The following is an 18,747-nucleotide window of genomic DNA, read 5'->3' as shown; positions in this document are numbered from 1 at the left end:
GTTTGTTCTAAATTTAGTACTTTAGTATTTCTACTGATGACGTTTGCTGTATATATGATTGAAATATCTAGACTTTTGTACCTGTTTTCAATGTATCAAACAGTTTGGGGTAACAAACTGTAAGTAAGAGGCAACCTGGCTTAATAGTAATCAAAACTCTAAAAAATTGAAGCTTGGAATTTTGATACCAATCAATAGATCAGAAGAATCGTATTGTTTTGCTGATTTTAAATATATAAGCTTCATCAAGTTTAGTCTTACCTATCAAACGTTACAAGCCTGTGAATATTTGTCTTATTTTCAAAAAATGGAAAAACATCCCCTAAAATTTCTAGAATGTTAATGATAATTACACCATCAGATTCAGCATATCAGAAAACCTTACTGTTAAGGTTTCAAGCTCCTATCTGCAAAAATGTGGAATTTTGTATTTTTTGCCTGAAGAAAGATCATGGATGTGTTTATTTGTTTTAAATAAATGGACTCATCCTCATTTGAACGTTTATTTGTTCTTCAAACTAAGATAATGGACGTGACTGGGTCATTGTCTACCAGGGGCGTAGTTTGCTATGGGGCAGGAAAGGGGGTGGGGCAACTGCCTCCTCCAGACTCTCCTCCAGACTCCAGTTTGTTTCCTCTAATATGGCCCTCAAATCCTGATTTTTATTAGTTTTGTGCCTTGGAAGCAAAATGTTATTTAACAAGAAACAGGAAATTTTGATTGTATGTCTTACCTTTAAAAGCTTTGTATTCTCTTTTAATATGTTATTTGGACAGTTGGAAGCATCTTATTACAAACTCTTAGTAACATATTGGAAGATCCTGTTATAGCACTGCTCATTCAAGTTATGCAGAACTCCCTTCATTGTCTTGGAGAGTAACACTACTGCTTTTTACGTGATCAGTAGTCTGCAGTATGATAATGGTGACAGGCGGGAATCCAAAGAATTTTCTGGTATGAGGATGGTGAGACAGAGAATAAACTTTGATTTGAAATTTACAAAATTTCAAGTAATTTTCTAGAAAAAAAGTAATAATTTGTTTCTAGTTTTCTAACTAGCCAAAACAAGAAGCAGAACAAGATTGTCCTAATTCTGAAATCATATTGATATTGGGCTTGTGTAGAGCATAAAATTATCTCTTTATTCCCTGAAATTGAAAATTTTATAACTTTTTCACTTCATGAGAATAATTCTGGAAAAGTCAGTTTGAGAATCCAGAATCCTGTTTTTTTAGTTTTTGTCGAATTTTTTTTTTTTAATCATGTAGTCATAAGAGGCCAAAGGATGGGTTTAACAAGTCCTGCTTGCGATCCCACTCAAATTAAGGGGAAGTGGGTGGAGGGGGGGTGTTCCTAGAATCTTTCCATTTGAAAAACTCTAGAGGGGATTTTATAAGCCAACCAAATTTTATAGGCAGTAATTTGTAGTCTTCTAGTTATGTATTTGGGCTGTTCATTCAGAATCCAACCTCTGCTGGGGATATGGAGAGGGAGATACCTACATTCTTGTCTACAGAATATCTAACAAAAACATTATCAGACCTTCATCAAGCGTTGTGGGAAGTAAAAGTGAGTGTTCCAGTTTGGTTTTCGAGTTATGGTATTGTTGTCTATGAAGGGAGGGGATCCCCAATTCCTGTTAATAGAAAATCTACAAGGGAAGATGATTTTATTCAACCAAACATTTTACCTTTTTGAAGTTCACGCTTGACATGGTCAATGTGGGGTTTCCCTGCCTGCTTGCATCAGAAAATTACTAGAACGGGTGGGTGGTTCTTAAAGTGGCTTGTTGGGGAGTTAGAGCTAATGTATTAGTTATGTTTCTTAGTGGTCATAACCCAATCCAACTGTTGTAGAGAAGAGGCTCCTATATCTCTTTGTAAGGACGTCTGGTAAAAGGGTTACTTGTGCTTGGTTGGAAGCAATTTTGAGTCTTAGTTGTGCCTTTTTTTGGGGGGGGGGTGTGAGGGAGTGTACCTATTCTGACTTATGTGGCGTTACCTATTCTGAGAGGTTTTGAAAAAGCCTTACGTTGGCCTCGAGCCCACAACAGAGATATTGGGAGTATCAGATTCCACCATATGACCTAGCCAGGCATGTCAACTGGTTTTGCTGCTTTACTATTTAAAAATGTCTCTTTATAATATGCACATCATCTTTTAAAAATGATACTAGGGTTATATTATCTGTCCTCAAAATTAGATTGCTGGCTTTTGGTTTTCAGTTTGTACTACTAGCACTACTACTAAAACTCACTGCAGCCCCAAGTCTCCTAAGGCCAGAACAGCTAAGCATGCTTTTCTTCCACCCCAATCTGTTCAAACCTTTACTCTTTAACCCCTCCCATGAGGTTCTAGTTTCCCTTGAATCCTTCTATGTGACCTCTCCAACCCATTTTGGGATGACCTGCTTTGCGTCCAGTCTCGGATGGATGGCTAAAAAGAACGTTCTTCATCTATAAGCTGTGCCCTAGCCATTTCAACCTTTCTTTTATTATATCCTTAGAAAGAAGGATAGAATTATTTTTTTTCTTACTGCTTGTCGTTTGTTATACGGTTAGTCAAACGGATACATAAAACTATTTATAGGCAATAATTCTGGAAATAAATAAAACTTCAAATAGGGATAAAATCCTTTTAATAGACAGTGTTTCACAAACAGTGATAGAAATTCACAAAAATACCAGATATTTCGGTCATATATGCAGTGACCTTCATCAGAAGTAAAACTGTTATCGTCATGGAAAGGCAGTGTGGTCTCCGAAATTATCTAATTCTGGAAAACGTGTAACAAATGTTCCTCTGTCTTTCGGAAGGCCCACGTCTCAAAACCACGCTTGACCACTGTTATCACTATAGGTTTCGATACTTTAATCTTGGCTCACTGACCTATCTTCTCATTCTTCTAAACTTTTTCAGCAGCGATAAAACACCCTGGGTCTTCTACTGGGACTAATCTACTTTTTACATCTTCACTGCACCCAGCTCCAAAAATTAATTCATTTTGGATTCATTTGGGTACTTTGTTTTTATCTAGGACACTCAATTCATCTGCATACTCTAAGTCTAGGAGAGTTTTATCTTCAAATTTGATTCCATGATCTTCCATTGCCCTGCTTAACTCCTGTTTCAGGTTTCAGCACCAAACCAGCTACCAACCTTACCTTAACCACAGCAGTATTGTTCTTGTACAAAGCACCAATCACTTTAATACCCATATGTGGTATACCCTACAGGGATAGGACCTTCACTAAAGCTCTTCTATTGACTGAGTCAAATGGCTGAGGATAATCTATAAAACTAACTCAGCTATTATGTTCCTATATGACCTTACATACACACGGAGGGCCGGGATAATTTCCGAAAAAGAATATTGAAGAACACTTTTGCAAAAACGTGTTTGTTTTATTAGGTCTTCTATCTCTCTAAGAAAATGTTCTACAGCACTCCCTTGCTTAAATTACTATACTTTCAGTGTGTCATTATCTATGTTACTAACTTCTCGGCTTCAGAGCTTATTTTCTGCCTTACATTACGTTTTTAATGTGCATTAATTCTTTCATAATTAATATATACTTGTCCGCTCTGTAGCTTACAACTGTAGAGCAGGTAGGAGAGTAAATAGCAAAAGATCTTCTTAGGGGGGAAAACTGGTTCAAACATTTTGGTTCTGCATTTATTAAATATATTGAATGCATAATTTACCTTCGAGTGGGTATTCATTTCGCTATACACTACACACACACACACACACCCATTCACCGTTTTGCAGGTCTATATATGTTTTTCTCGTGTATTTGTTTTTCATCGTATTTTTTATTATTTCAGTTGAAAGCTAGTCACAAAGAGCGTTTGGATTCTATCAAACACTGTATATCAGTTTCTGCAGAAAATGTGCATCGTTTAAGAGATAAGAAATCTACAGATTTTCCAGAGAATACGAATGCAGTAAAATCATTGAAGAAAGAACAATCCAAGGTGAGACTCGGATAATTCTGTAAAATGCAATACTGTACTAACTGTTTGAATCCAGTTCAAAAACTTTACAAAGTGTATGGTAATGGTGCAGGAAGAATTATTAAAAAGTATTCGTGTAATTTTTGTGCTAAAGTGGCTGACCCATATGTAGACTATGACTCTTGTACGTTGCTTATAGACCTTTTCCTTCAAAGAAATCAAGCCTATTCCCATTTGCTGCTGAATAGAGACTTTGGTCAAAAATATAATATTAGATTCTTATTTCTGTCAATATTTGTAAGTTCATTTTGTTTGTTCTTGAATTTGAAAGAATCGTTTAATTCCATGGTCGCTTTTGCTCCAGATAAAGACCAATATCTGTTTTATAAGATACTTTTGCCAAAAGTAGTCACTACTTTTGGATTTATCTTATCACTGTTGGTGATATTTAACTATAAAATTTCGTATCAAAGGCTCAAGTGTATTGTTAATGCAGTTTCTTTAGGACTTTCGTTGGAAATGTTGCACTTGGTCTTAATAGTCTGGTATAGGGAGTTGAATGATTTTTTGTTTTATATAGTGATACTACAATTTCATTCTTTTTATACTTTAGTAAGTGGTATATCAGTGGCTGTAAATCGTAAACGCTCTACTGTTTTTATGACATTGCTTCCTCCCTACTTCTTGTATCTTCTTACGTCTGTGTATAATTTCCAAATGATTTATGCTGAATTGAATAATTAACCCTCGTCATAGTAAATTTATATTTTTGTATCTGTAGGATGAGAAGTGGCTTTATTTCTATTGTAATTTCTAGAAGGATATTAACCTCAAACTCAAATGGATACGATTTTCACAAAAAAAAATCATTAGTTATCAAACATAATGAAAATTGCGTTAAAACTCACCTTTGCTATGGGTGCTTAGGCCTAAAGAGGTCACGATAAGTGACAAGTTTTGAGGCAACCTTTGTTGCGTCATTCTTGGGTTTGTCTAACTTTTTGAATATTTGTTGTTAATCTGTATCATCATTAATTTGTAGCATGAATTTGCAACGGATTTGCATATTTCCTACGAATGCATAATGAGCATTAACTTTATTTAATAGTGTGAAATATATAAAACAACATTAGATCTTTAGACTGATGAATTGATATATGTGGGGAGTTTGTATTTTCTCCTGTGAAAAACCTCAATGAGGAAAAATTATCTGTAGATCTTTTCGTCTCAAGTTTTGTTACCCGCTATGGTGATACTTGATATTATTGTACTATTATAGCTGAGGTACGCCAATGAGTTTGAAGGCTCTAGATTTTTAATTCCGGGGGGGGGGTGTTTGAGTTTGCAGTTTCCCTGAAAAACCTTAATGGGACATTTGAAGTGTGAGAAGTTCCATTCTCTTGAGTCGTTTGCTATGCGTTATCCCTTTGTACCAATCTGGGTGTATTTCCTCTTATCTAGTACATCTCCTGATAGCATACATTTTCCTGAGGTGATGTGGGAATAAAAATTCAAAAGAGTAAGTTACAGTTCACTTCACAAAAATTGACACTTGGTGCCAGTATTCAGCTGCGATAAGCAAGTTATTTTTTGAAAAATTAATATGTTAAACACAGTTTAGTTGACAGTATTTATATTTCCGTATTACCTGAACGCTCGTGTGTTTTCAACGTATCAAGTTTATCTAGTACCACCCAGATTGATGGTCATCTTGTAGCTTGACTGAAGGTCAGCAACAGAAAGTGCAAAGACGACAATACAGGGTGGTCCCAATGTCGCGCACCGTACAGGTGTTTACAAAATATATATGATTACAGAAATTTTATTGATAATAGAAGTTGCTCAGTTCGTTCTCCCTTTGATCTCCCTTTGTATTGATGCATGCATGGATTCTTTTATAAGACTGTCCTTCCCTCTTTTGAGAGTTTGAGTGTTGATTTTTCGATATTCAGCTGCTATTGCATCTTTAAATCATCAAGAATTTGTGGACGGTTCTGATATACAAAAGAGTTAAGGTGTCTCTAACGATATTGTCAAGAGAAAGAGATCTGTTGATTGGGATAGCCCACTCCACAAGACATCTTCGTCCAGTCCGTGCACCACTAAAAGTCTGCTTCAAGTAGTTACACATGCAAATAGCAAAGTGAGATGGAGCTCCATCTTGCTGAAAAAAAAAGTATTGTTGTCAAGTACCGTCGACATCTCCAAGGCTGTCAAACAAGGTTCAAATTCATTTAATTCAAAAATAAGACATAGCTTTCGTGGGCAAAGCCCAAATATGATGTCTCTTAGTCATAAATACCAAAATAAAGTTTTCTGATAAAAGTTTGTCAGAATAAATAAACTAAAGGGTAAAAACACTTGAGATTGAGAATAAAATTGTCTAATAAAACTTCGTCAGGATAAAATACACTACACGATAAAAACATTTGAGATCATTACATTACTTCACAAAGTTTTTACTGTAGTGCATGGTGTTACAGTGGACTGGGATCAGTTTTGGAACGTTCTCAGCCACTTCCCTGGGGGGACGAGATCTTATAGGGACAAAAGGTGGGGAAAGGGATGATCGGTAGATGGGATGTTGGAGGAGGGAGGAGCCAAATCTTTGGCGTAATTTTTCTCGGCGGGAAGAAAGGGATTCAAGTTTAAATTCTTTGAGGTAAAAGGAGTAAGGTAGAGGGAAACCGCCATAAATGATCTGCAGTGATCTCTTCTGAACTCGTTCTATTTTATCAGTTTCATCCTGGGTAAGGGCAAATTGCCAAACCGGACAAGCATATTCAACTAAGGGCTTAATGAAAGTGCAAAATATTCGTTTCAGCTTGTCCTTAGGAACTCGAAATTTTTTCAGTGTTTTTAGCATTTGGATTGCGTCATTAGCTTTTTTTACAATTGTCTTTGTATTCTCCCGCCATGAGAAATCAGAAGAAATCACCACACCAAGTAAAGTTATTTTATGACTTATTAGCTCGGAAGCGATAGGAGGTTCGAAAGACGGTTGAGTTTTCCGAAGAAAAACTCAATGCTCGTGAATGCTCGTGACCGAGCATTTGTCTTTATTCACGACCATGTTTAGTTCAGCCGCCTCTGAGGTAACCTGGTCGATGAAACCAGCAGCATTGCTCTTCGAATCCTCAGATACGACTTACGTTAAGGAAAAGTCGTCGACGTATTTCCATCTGTCCTCTAGCCCAGCAGGTCTGCAGAAACTTTAAATAGATTTTGCTGGTGATAACATTAATACTGGAAAAGTGAGAACCAAAGATTTCATTCTCCCATATCCAAGTCCAGGTCATGATCTTTGAGTTGAACTGATGATTTCTCTCCTCCTTCCACTTAGGATTCTTTTTTTTACCAGTAGTGCATATTATGGAGGTTTGCTTAGCCATTTAAGTGGAAAATTTCTTCATCACTCAAAAATATTGATGAATCTACTGTATGCGACTATACACGTAATCACCGAAATCTAATCGTCTATCAGTGTCATCACCATGTACAGTTTGTGCGAGATGAATTTAGTATGGATGAAGTTTCTTGATTAAGTAAATGTCACTACACAATGCGCTTCTTCTGAGACAACCTGTAGTGTAATAGTGTGTATTCATTAAATTTATGTTGCAATGCAGCTAATTATATATGTTGCAATGTAGCTTTATGTTGCTAAGGGTAAAAAGAGGACACGTCAGTGCTACCCATGCTAAAAATTTATTTTCCTTGTTGTTCAAGCCAGGGGACTGTAAATTTCCTGTATAGGGTTTTCGACCAAGGCGATTCCAATGGTATACTTTTGTCTCGACCCGACACCATTTTTAGGGGTTTCAGGCTATTTTTCAAAATTACCATAAATTTGTTTCAAAATAACATTTTGCTATCAAAACTAATTTAGATAGCTGTTGCCTTTCCCGAATCAGCTGGAAATGGCGATTTTTTCTCGCTTGCCAGTTTTTTTTTTTTTTTTTTTTTAATGTTTGGTTACCATGGGCTGTGGCTCGTTCCTTACTATGTTGCAGCTGCCGATACAACCACGATTACAGCTACAATGCATGCAGTTCTTTGTGCTGCAATTATTTATTTTTTCTTATCTCTCTTATAAGCAGTATTGATTGGTCAACAATGGTTCTATTCTCAAGTTGGAGTTTGTAGAAAGGTTTATCTGTAATAAGTGATGGAGAGTGTGGGATCAGCCACGGTATTGGGAACGGTGCCACAATCTACTTTTTAAATCAATGCCAGTATCAAAGACACCATTGTATGGTACAGATCACAAACCCTTAGGTGCTATTTAGGTGTCAATAAGCGGAAGAAAAAACAATCCAACCAAATGGTATTGCTAAATGCATTTAGATTTACTCAAGCGTACATAAAAATATGTACGTACGTTTTCTCATCGTTGAATACCGTATGCTATACTGCATTCTTCTTTTTTTTATATATATAGTTTCTGGTATTTTCATTGACTAGTATGGTTTCTTTATTTTATTTTCAATGCTTGGCTTTTTATAATCATATGAACCACCCAAGTCGAGTGTGTGGCACACTGGATTTGCAGTCCTGTGCCATGGGTGATGCGGATTCAAATGCGGGTGCTGCCAAGACCCAAGTCCTGGCTTGTGGTGTTACTCTGCAAGCTCAGCTACTTGGGTTGTAGATACAATGGGCCCTTGAAGGCCATCAGCTGCCTAAGCCTTGCTCTAGTTGTGTCTGTACCACCATAAATTACAATTACCGCTTGACCTATCTTTATCCCTGTTGTGGGTATTATATTGGCCTTTGGGTTTTCTCTCTTAGTAGTGGACAATCATTTAATGGTATGCCCTCATTCAAGTGTATGTTTAATGGAGTGTTAATAAAGGAAGCTGGTTTTTTTCCTGTTTGGATTTTTTTTCTTCTGTTAAAGCTTATATTCCCTGTGTAAGTTTTTTGAACGATAGTTTAAGTTCTGTAGTTTTAATATTTCCATACGAGACGGCAATTTTGCTTGCCGTAATAGCTGAAATTAGTATTGAATTGCATTTTGAAATTTGCTTCTTCTTTTTTTTTTCTTTTTTTTTTTTTACTGAAAAACTTAGTGGAAATACGTCAGAAACAACCAAAAATAGGAAAACTATCAAACAGTTCGTGGTAATAAACTGTAGTTAAGGAGCGATGTGGCTCAATAATAACCGAAACTCTAAGAATAAGAGTCTTGATAACAATAGACGCATCAGAAGAATCGAATTTTGATGCTTATTCAAAATATGTAAAGTTCATCAAATTTAATGGTACCCATCAAAAGTTATAAGCCTCAAAAAATTTATCCGATTTTTGAAAAAGGGAGGAAACACCAGCAAAACATCAAGTGATCTTAATGAAAATTACTCCATCAGATTCAGCATACCAGAGAACCCTACTGTAGAGGTTTCAAGCTCAAATTTACAAAAATGTGGAATTTTGCATTTTTTGCCAGAATATAGATCATGGGATGCGTGTTTATTTGTTGTTGTTTTTTTCTCCCATGGGTGATCATATCGAACCAGTGATCGTAGAAGATCAGTAGTGGGCTCATTTGATCAGAAATCAAAAGTTCTAGTGCTCTTTTAAAGTGATCAAAAATGTTGGAGGCCAGCTAGCCCCCTCCCACACTCATTTTGTCCCTAAAGTCACCCGATCTAAATTTTAAGATAGCCATTTTGTTCAGCATAGTCTTTGAGGATGACTTAACCCCCACAGTCTCCGGGGGAAGGGCTGCAAGTTATGAACTCAACCCATTGTTTACATTTAGTATTGGTTCTTGGGAAGTATACATACGTTTGCAGGGGGGAATTTTCTGGTGGAAGGGGCGGGGGGGTTTACGTGGGAGGTTCTTTTCATGGGGGAAAGGAATTTTCCTTGGATGGGAGCGAGATTTTCCAGCATTATTTAAAAAATGATCAAAAACTAATGAAAAAAGAAGTTTTTTCAACTGAAAGTAAGGGGTCATATTAAAACTTAAAACGAACAGAAATTATTGCGTATGTGAGGGAGTCGCCTTTCCGTCAATACCTCGGTCTTTACGCTACAGTTTTTTTTTGTACGTTTGAAAGAGCTATTTATTCTAATTAAACGGCCTTTGGGATTCAGAATTCATTCTGAAAGAATTTGGACACAATTCGAACTTTAGCGTAAAGAGCGAGGTATTGATGAGAGGTTGACTCCCTCATATACGCAAAACTTCTGTTCGTTTTAAGTTTTAATGTTGCTCCTTGCTTTCAGTTAAAAAACACTTGTTTTTTTATATTTTTTTGTATCTATCTCTGAGAAAATACTAAGTGATATGATAATTCGGGCTTGGTGACTAGATAGATCTGAAGCTAATGAAATCAATGATATAAGTATCTTTTTATTTCGGACAGGATTCAACGTAAAATGTACATCCGTAGGCTTGCCGCAGAATCGTATGTTTCAAAGGAAACATAAACTTTAAAGTGACTAGTTAACATCAACAACTGTTGATGTTATTTCTTTTTATTTTCTATTATATACGCCGTTTTTCGCATTCTAATGCATAATATTACCGATTAATGGTCTTTAAACTGCTACGTAGTATTTGTCAGATGTAACTATGTATCCTTATGACCTCTTAAATTAAAGTTGTGAAATATATTTCTTCTTTTTCTTCCCTTTTTGGCCGAATAAATAGAACCTGTTATTTTATTTGGATAACTTAAATAGTATATCAGCTTCTTACGGTTTGTCAGTTCATTCTTGTCATATAAAGTGTATATCCTCGAAACGTGTGATTAAATTTGTAATAACACTCATTAGTTAAGTAGATTAGCTAATTAAAAAAACGAAAAAAGAAATGCTAAAAATAACCTTCTTGCTAAGAAACATTGAATTTTAAGCCAAGAACATTGGATGGATTTAAGAAAGAACATTGGTCATAGCCGAGTGGTTAACATGTTAGACTTGAAATCCTTTGTTCGTGAGGGAAGGGGTTCTTTTCCTGGTGTCGCCGGTTATTTGGTTTGGAACGGGGATCAGAGACGTAACCCTGTAAGCTCAGCCAGAGTTGGCCCAGCTCATTTCTCCATTAGTACCTGGAGAAATTTGGAAAAGGTAAACAGGAAGCACGTGCAAAAGCACAGGCCATGTCACGGAGATCGGTACCCTCGATAGGGACTGTAAAGTCCAGGACCGTATTCTTTACTTTTTTATGCCTTTTTTTTTATCTGGCTGTCAACTACTGGGGGATAAAGAGCTTCGAATCTTTAAGGTTTTTGTTTTATAGACATATTGTATAGAAGACTTGGACAGCTTTGCTGTTCTATTACTGGGCCTAACTTTCTTTCATTACAAAGTTTGGCAATAATTGTGCGCAAAACGAGATAAAATTGATAGAATTGGGTTTGGCATGGAGACATTAAGAAAGAAAACAGTCCTTTCTTGTTTGCCTCTATCTATCGTGAAGATAACATGGGTCCTCATATCAGGATCGGAAAGAAGCAGTTGTTAAAGATCTTAAAGTTAACCCCTTTGCTGGGTGGGTGAGAGAAGAAAATTTTTAAACAACGTTGGAAAAATGAGAATTTACCACGAATTGGCTGGGAAGCATGTTGATGGAAAAGTAAATACCACTCATATATTAAATTAAATAGAAAGAATAAGTTTTGGAAGCTTGACATAATTTAGATCACCCTGGATCCATTTCCATCATAAAAGGCTAAGTGTTGGAGTAATTGCATAAGAGAGGAAATTTGAGAATTTGTTTATTGTTAATAGCTTAGAGCTTTGTATTCCATGCTTGAAACTGAAATCTTCTGTCGAGGATTCAGAAATTGAGGAATTCAACAATACTCAGCTCATACAGCTGTCCATAGGAAAGAAGGATTTATGAATAAAACATAATTTACATAAAAAATGTCTTTACTACCTCTCCTAAAAGCATAGCTTGTCTCTAGGGAGGCTGAGGTAACAATTTTCTAAGGGACAAAAATTAAAAAAGAACTTGGCCACCGTCATCCCCAACGCCACCGCAATAATAAATGAATAAATAAAAAAAATATTATTCTTTACCTCCGGAAACTATATATCGTCATGATTCCTTATAAAAATATATTACAAAATTTAATATTCTTTGAAAAACAGCTTCTTAATAGCTCTTCGTAAATAAATAGGGATTATCGATAGTCTTAGCATCACTTCTTATATCCTGCTGGAGTTCAAAAATAAACCACCATTTTTTAAGATCACGAAGGCATGAATGAATTTTAAAATATGTTTGGAATTCATAATCAGTGCGTATATTATATATTTTTTTTTTTTTTTTGAGAGAGAGAGAGAGAGAGCCTAAGGAGTATTAAAAATACAGGCTTCGTGATATATTACAGGAAATACTACAGCACCATCTATTTTTTAATATGAAAGATTTATGTCCTGTGAAATTACAAAAAAAAAAAATTTTCGTTAGGAATTTTAATGAAGATCCTTTGCATCATAGTAACATTCAAATAAGCCTTTTCTTATTTGTTTCTTTATGTAGAACCGCTTTCTAGTTTAATTCATTATAGTTTCTTTTCGGTGTTGAGGGAATTATCGCTCAAAAATTAATAAAGTATGTTTCATACAAGGAACTTTTCCTTCAGACAACGTTGAAATTATGGACTTTCCACGAACAGTAAGCAGCGAAGTTAAAACTTTAAGTTTGAATAGAAAGAATCACATATAAGATGTAAAATTTGAAATGGACAGAAATTGCTAAAGTGAACAATAAAACTACAAAAACTACAGTGAACAATAAAATCAAAACTAAGACGAACATAAACTAGCTCAAACAATTGTATCGTTCCCTCACAATCCAACTCCTCAAATGGTCAGAGTATCATCTTTCCCCTTTAAATAGCGTGTTAAGTTGAAAAGGCTGGTTTTCTAATTGGTTTAATATATATTTGAAAGGAATCAGACGCACTAATTCATGAGAATGTGGAGGGGAGGCAGCTTTTCAATGAAAATACCAAAATTGATATTCTTCAAAATCTAGGAGGGTCTTATGAAGATAATTTTTCAATTAAATTCTGTTTTCAAACGCTAATTGTTTGGGAGGTTTCAGGGGAGAGGCAACCTAACATTTATTTGTTGTGATTCCAGTTCGTTTGAACTTCGACGTCATTGTTCGTTGTAGTTTATGTTTTAGGTTTTCTTTCTTACAGAAAAAAAAATAATAAAAAAAATTGGTGTCTGTGTGGGAGTTGACACGAGCCCTCGTTAAATAGTCATACCCTTTACCCATAGGTCAGTCACTCATACCGGGAAACTTTTGTTGGCGAGTCGGATTGGTTTATGAATAAATCGATTTTATTACGTAAAAAGGGCACTGGATCTTGGAGGCTACTACCGAATGAACTCTCCCTCAACTTTCTAGGATCACTCATTCAATGATAAGGTCAGGTGAAAAAAAAAATCGGAGACGTGTCATTCTTTACGAAACAAATATATACCACACACTGGAAAAAGCCTTCGGCTTTTTCTTAGAAACCACAAACTAGTTTAAATTAAAAGATTAAAATTATTGCTCAGATACTATAAATGTTTTTGCAGTTTATAACTTTATCAATTCTAAACTAAAATAAAATAAAAATTGATTTTTTCAAGTTTTACGTCACGTCATATATGGTTATTAGTGCACAATCGGTGTTAGATCTTACGTCACGTCACTTATTACTTCATATATGGTTATGAATGTTTACAAAACCAACTATCTTTGAAAATATGAAAAGACATCTAAAATGCAGTTTTTTTTAAAAGAAGTGATTGCTTTTTATTTTGTTGTTGTTTTTTAATTAAAAAGCCACTAGAACTTTTAATTTCTGTTCAAATAAGCCCTCTCGCAAAATTTTAGGACCTCTGGGTCGATACGATCACCCCTGGGGTAAAGAAAAAAAAGGCAAATAAACAAGCAATCCGTGATCCTTCTTCTGGCAAAAAATACAAAATTCCACATTTTTGCAGATAGGAGATTGAAACCTCTATAGTAAGGTTCTCTGATACGCTTAATCTTATGGTGCGATTTTCATTAAGATTCTATTACTTTTAGGGGGTGTTTTTTCTTTTTTTTTGAAAATAAGGCAATTTTCTCAGGCTCGTAATTTTGATGGATGTGAGTAAACTTGATGAAACTTATATGTTTAAAATCAGCATGAAAATCCGATTCTTTTGATGTATCTATTGATATTAAAATTCCGTTTTTTAGAGCTTCGGTCACTATTGAGACGAGTCGCTCTTACTATACAGTTCGTTACCACGAACTGCTTGATGGTACAGTAGAGAACGAACCCCTGTTGCAACTAACGTCATCATATATGTTGGGACCTTTGGCCCCTTATGTTTCATAAAAATGCCTTTTTATAAATTTAACTTCATTTATGTTGAATATCTAAACCCCAGGAAAGCTTTTATTACGATGTCTGAAGAATCCACTAATTAGCGAGTGGCTGAAAAAGCCAGTTGAGCGATGACTCATACAGCTTAAATTTAGAACTTGAAAAGCTTCAAAGGATGCTGGGAGTCTGATTTGATTCGGCCATTCATCGCCTTTGGTCAGAGGTGCGCGCGCAAGCGCGCGTCTTAAAGTGTATTGGTTAATTGTAAGATTTTTACCTTTAGTTCTGTTTCAGAGTTCCGTTTTTGAGGTTGTAATATGTGGTTGTGAATACAGATAAGAAATCTTTCTTTATATCTTTGACCTATTTTGATTGGCCTGGGTAGGGTCGGCAACCTACAGCGAGACTGAGATTAGAGTAGCTTGGTATAGAAAAAGAATCGTATACAAAGCCAGATATTTTTGCCTCCAAGAAGTGGTGGCAGCTAGAAAAGGACCTATCAACAGCACTGATAGCAAAAGAATTCTGTGTTTTCGAAGAGACGGATTAATCTGGCCTAGAAAGTAGCCTATTGTGGTAACATATAAAAAGACAAAAATAAACAATCAATTAATAGAATTAAGAAGGGCTATAATGGGCTGTGTGCCATGTTAGACCAAAATAAAAAAGAATAACGTGAAACTAATGAGTTGAGTTTACAGTGGGGAAATATCCGTATTTAAAAGTATTACAGGGTTTAAGGACAGATAAGAAAAAGGTTGAAAGTTGGGTTATTATTTGAGTGAATTGGCGTAGTTAGATATAATCTTCAGTGATGAAGGTTATAAGAGTATTTAGGACGGCAAATTAGGAGAATTTGTCAGTTTGTGCGCACATTGAACAAGGAAGGTGGGATGCACCTGTCCTATTGAGTAATCTGCCCAGGAGGAGATTATATTTGGAATACGAGTATACAGGGAGGATACGTGATTTGTTTTACAGGGTAGTTCCCCTGTTTGAGTTTAGTCCAGCTAATTCACTAGTGGAATATTCGCGTGGTTTTTCAGATTATTTTTTCGTCCAACCCCTGTTAATTCGTTTTTGGGAGATATATTTCACTGGCATAAAACTGCTTGTTGTGAAAGAAGTCGTTAATCGCTAATGAAGTCAAGATATTTCGGTTATTTGAAAATTTGTTGAATATTATTACACGCAGCTGATAATTGACAATAGTTATTGTGTTCCCTTAATTTTGCTTAACAGTTTTTGAGCTTACCAAGATTGACTAATTGAATAAAAGAAAATATAATCAGAAAGAAGATACGCAGTAAAATGAGGGGTTACGAAATAAACAAGGAAGAAATAATATGTGAAAAAACAAAACGAACTTGTCCCTCAGAGGCTGTGCCAAATGAAGGGGAGTTGCGGGATAGAGATAGTACAGATATGGAACAAATGAATTCAGAAAATGAATGAAGAAGAAATAATCACAGACGGAATCAAAGTAGTCCGAGTAGAAGGACCAGTGTTGAATAGAGATCCAGAAGGGGCTTGCAAAAAAGTATTCAAATAGATATGACACAACAAATATTAAATTTCATGAAGGAAGAAAGAATACCTAGAGAAAAAAAGGATGAGGCTGATAGAATAGCCAGAGAACGAAAGGAAGAGGCTGATAGAATAGCCAGGGAACGAAAAAAGGAGAAAGATAAAATAGCTAGAGAGAAAGAAGAAAGATATCACCAAGAGTTTAAAAGAACCATGATAGGCCTAATAGAAGCCCGTGGGGGAATTCCAGAAAGGGAGATTTTATCACAACTAACTTCTAGGCTGTCAAATAGCCATAATAATTAGTCTAAGAATCAATCAGTAGAAAAAGAAAATTGCCATATATTAAACGCTTTTACGGGAAAATATACCGCTTGGTTGACAAGGCGAGATGGTGGACCGGCCCATACAACAAATTTGTAGGCGGTGCCACCCTGTCGGAAAAACGAAATACTTGATACGCGGGTTCAACATGTTGATAATCCACAAAAATGGGAAGCGGAAATAAATAGACAAGATAATATTGAAAATAAGACGCGCAAAATTGATTTTTCAGGAAAATTTGCAAATAATAGAAAACTTGAGAGCACTTTTAATGAATATGAGACGCTAACAAGTACAGGCCAAAATGAAACGCTGAGTGTACCAAAGAAAAATGAGACGAAATTTATTGTACGCGCTTTTCCTCGGAAAGCTCGAGAAATATTAGTAGAATATGAAAAACCAAATGTCGGAATGCAATTCCCATTTGATGACGAAATATTTGTTGCTGCGGTAAGAATAAAGAAGACTAAAAGAGAGAAAAAAGATGCAAGACGGAACTACAATAAAGAAATGCAGTCAAAGATAGTGGACACTGGAGTCCAATTCAGATTTCATGATGATTTATTTAATGCTACTACAAAAGAAAAGAAGACTAAAAGAGAGAAAAGAAATATTAAACGGAGCTACAATGAAGTAATGCAGTCAAAGATGGTGGACACTAGAGTCCAATTCAAATTTAACGATGATTTATTATTTTGTGCGAATGACAAAATTGAGAAAAGTAGAGATGAAAAGAGGAATGTCGAAAAGAGAAAAATTTTCAGGTTCAGCCTGCAGTGGAGAAAAATAAAAAATTATCTTAGCTGTTCCTAGCTAAAATAAATAATAGGGGGGGACAAAGAGGTCCCATACCCACAGGGAAAATTGCAAAATTACAATAAAACGGAAAAACTTAGGAGGGAGGAGAAGACCCGTGACAAATTAAGAGAAACTACAAATAATCCTGACATAGAATTGACTTGTCAACAACGGGTTACGGAAAGATTGAAAGGTACTGAATTTTGGGTTGGATCGAAGAAATTTGGGAAGGAATCTGATATTGGTCTGATCAACTCAAAAGAGGGTTTGTTCCTTTTTGAGCGGGAGGAATCCCTTGGGGAAGATCCCCTGCGGGAAGACGTAAAAGATAGCCCTTTTCCTTGATGCACAACTGGCGGACAAGTTGTGATCCCTTTACTGAAGCCTTGTCTTTTCAGTCTTCGATTTCATCTTCATCCCTCATCGCTGAGCATTATTCATTCAATTATTTTAGGGGACAAGACCCAGAAAAAAGCGATTCAAGGTTCGCTCAGATTTTTACTTCATTTTCCTGAACCCCTATCGTTTTCACAGGCCTGTGTATTTTCGGCCTTGGATTATTTCAAATTATGCCAAGGGGTAATTTACTTTTTTATTGAGATGTGGGGTTGTTTCCACAGATGGAAATTAAGAGGCTAGTGCAGCCAATTTTTCATGATGGCTGGCATCGTCGAAAATGCCTGGAACTGACTCTCTGATCCTCTTAAATGTTAATTCGTAAGAGCAAGAAAATTTTTGTTTCTTATTGTGCTGTGCCCAATGAATTTCTACCAATCTTGGGGACTTCGATTTTCGAGACGAAATACGGATGTTAGACGATCTAGACCAGGTTTGGTTCTACGGCAGAGATGTGGGGATGGCGACGAATCCTGAGCCAAGCGGTGAAAAGAAGAGAAGATAAGCAAGTTTGGGGATTTGGAAGTTTGTGTTATTTATTTTATGTTTCTGTTTTGTGCTCTGACCCATGGCGGTCATTTTTCTTAGGAGGGAGGTGTTGGGACCTTTGGCCCCTTTAGTCTCAGAAAAAATGTCCTTTTTATAATTTTAACTTCATTTATGTTAAATATCTAAAACCCGGGAAAGCTTTTATTACGATATGTCTGAAGAATCCATTAATTATCGAGTGTCTGAAAAAGCCAGTTGAGCGATGACTCATACAGCTTAGATTTATAGCTTGAAAAGCTTCAAAGGATGCTGGGAGTCTAATTTGATTCGGCCATTCATCGCCTTTGGTTAGAGGTGCGCGCGCAAGCGCGCGTCTTAAAGTGTATTGGTTAATTGTAAGATTTTTACCTTTAGTTCCGTTTTGAGCTCTTTGCGTGTAGTGTAGTGAATACAGTAAGAATTTTTTATACTATGTACTCTTTTAACTTTTCAGCTTAGGTTGACTCTAAAGAGATAGTTAGAAATCTTATCGGTTAACCTTGGTTTTAAAAGTGGCCCTGGAACCTCCAATCACGCTAGTATATGCAGAATCGTTGTAGTAACTACAGAAATCCCTCTATTTTGGGACCAAAGAGGAACATTCTCCTCTAGCAACTGGCAGAGCAACTCTTTGCGCCATTTTTGCCTTTAAAAGTGGTGACCCCCGCACTTAAACATCCAATAAGTGGTGCCAGCGGTACTTACACTCCAATAATATAGTTTTACTATTATGTCATTTATGGTTGTAACATACGATTATGGCGTTATTCATCGTATTGTAGGCGAAGATGCAGTGTTTTGTCAAAAATTTATTATATTGTTAATACTATGTTTTGATACTTACAAAAAGAGACTAGATATAGCAAATCCCTTTAAG

General features: G+C 35.9%; 1 protein-coding gene across 1 annotated transcript in view; it reads left to right on the top strand.

The window, feature by feature from the left end:
- Positions 1-18,747, top strand: part of Ccdc58 (Coiled-coil domain-containing 58) — a 30,284-nt gene that overhangs the window by 8,753 nt on the left and 2,784 nt on the right. Inside the window, exon 3 of the mRNA XM_089099941.1 lies at positions 3,829-3,978. Coding sequence (XP_088956067.1) covers positions 3,829-3,978 — 150 coding nt within the window. The remainder of the gene's footprint in view (positions 1-3,828; positions 3,979-18,747) is intronic.

Source organism: Artemia sp. Qi Xiang Cuo, chromosome 2, assembly GCF_049724085.1.
Source record: "Artemia sp. Qi Xiang Cuo chromosome 2, ASM4972408v1, whole genome shotgun sequence".
Classification (NCBI taxonomy): domain Eukaryota; kingdom Metazoa; phylum Arthropoda; class Branchiopoda; order Anostraca; family Artemiidae; genus Artemia; species Artemia sp. Qi Xiang Cuo.
The sequence above is the reverse complement of the archived record's forward strand: the minus strand, read 5'-3'. Positions and strand labels throughout refer to the sequence as shown.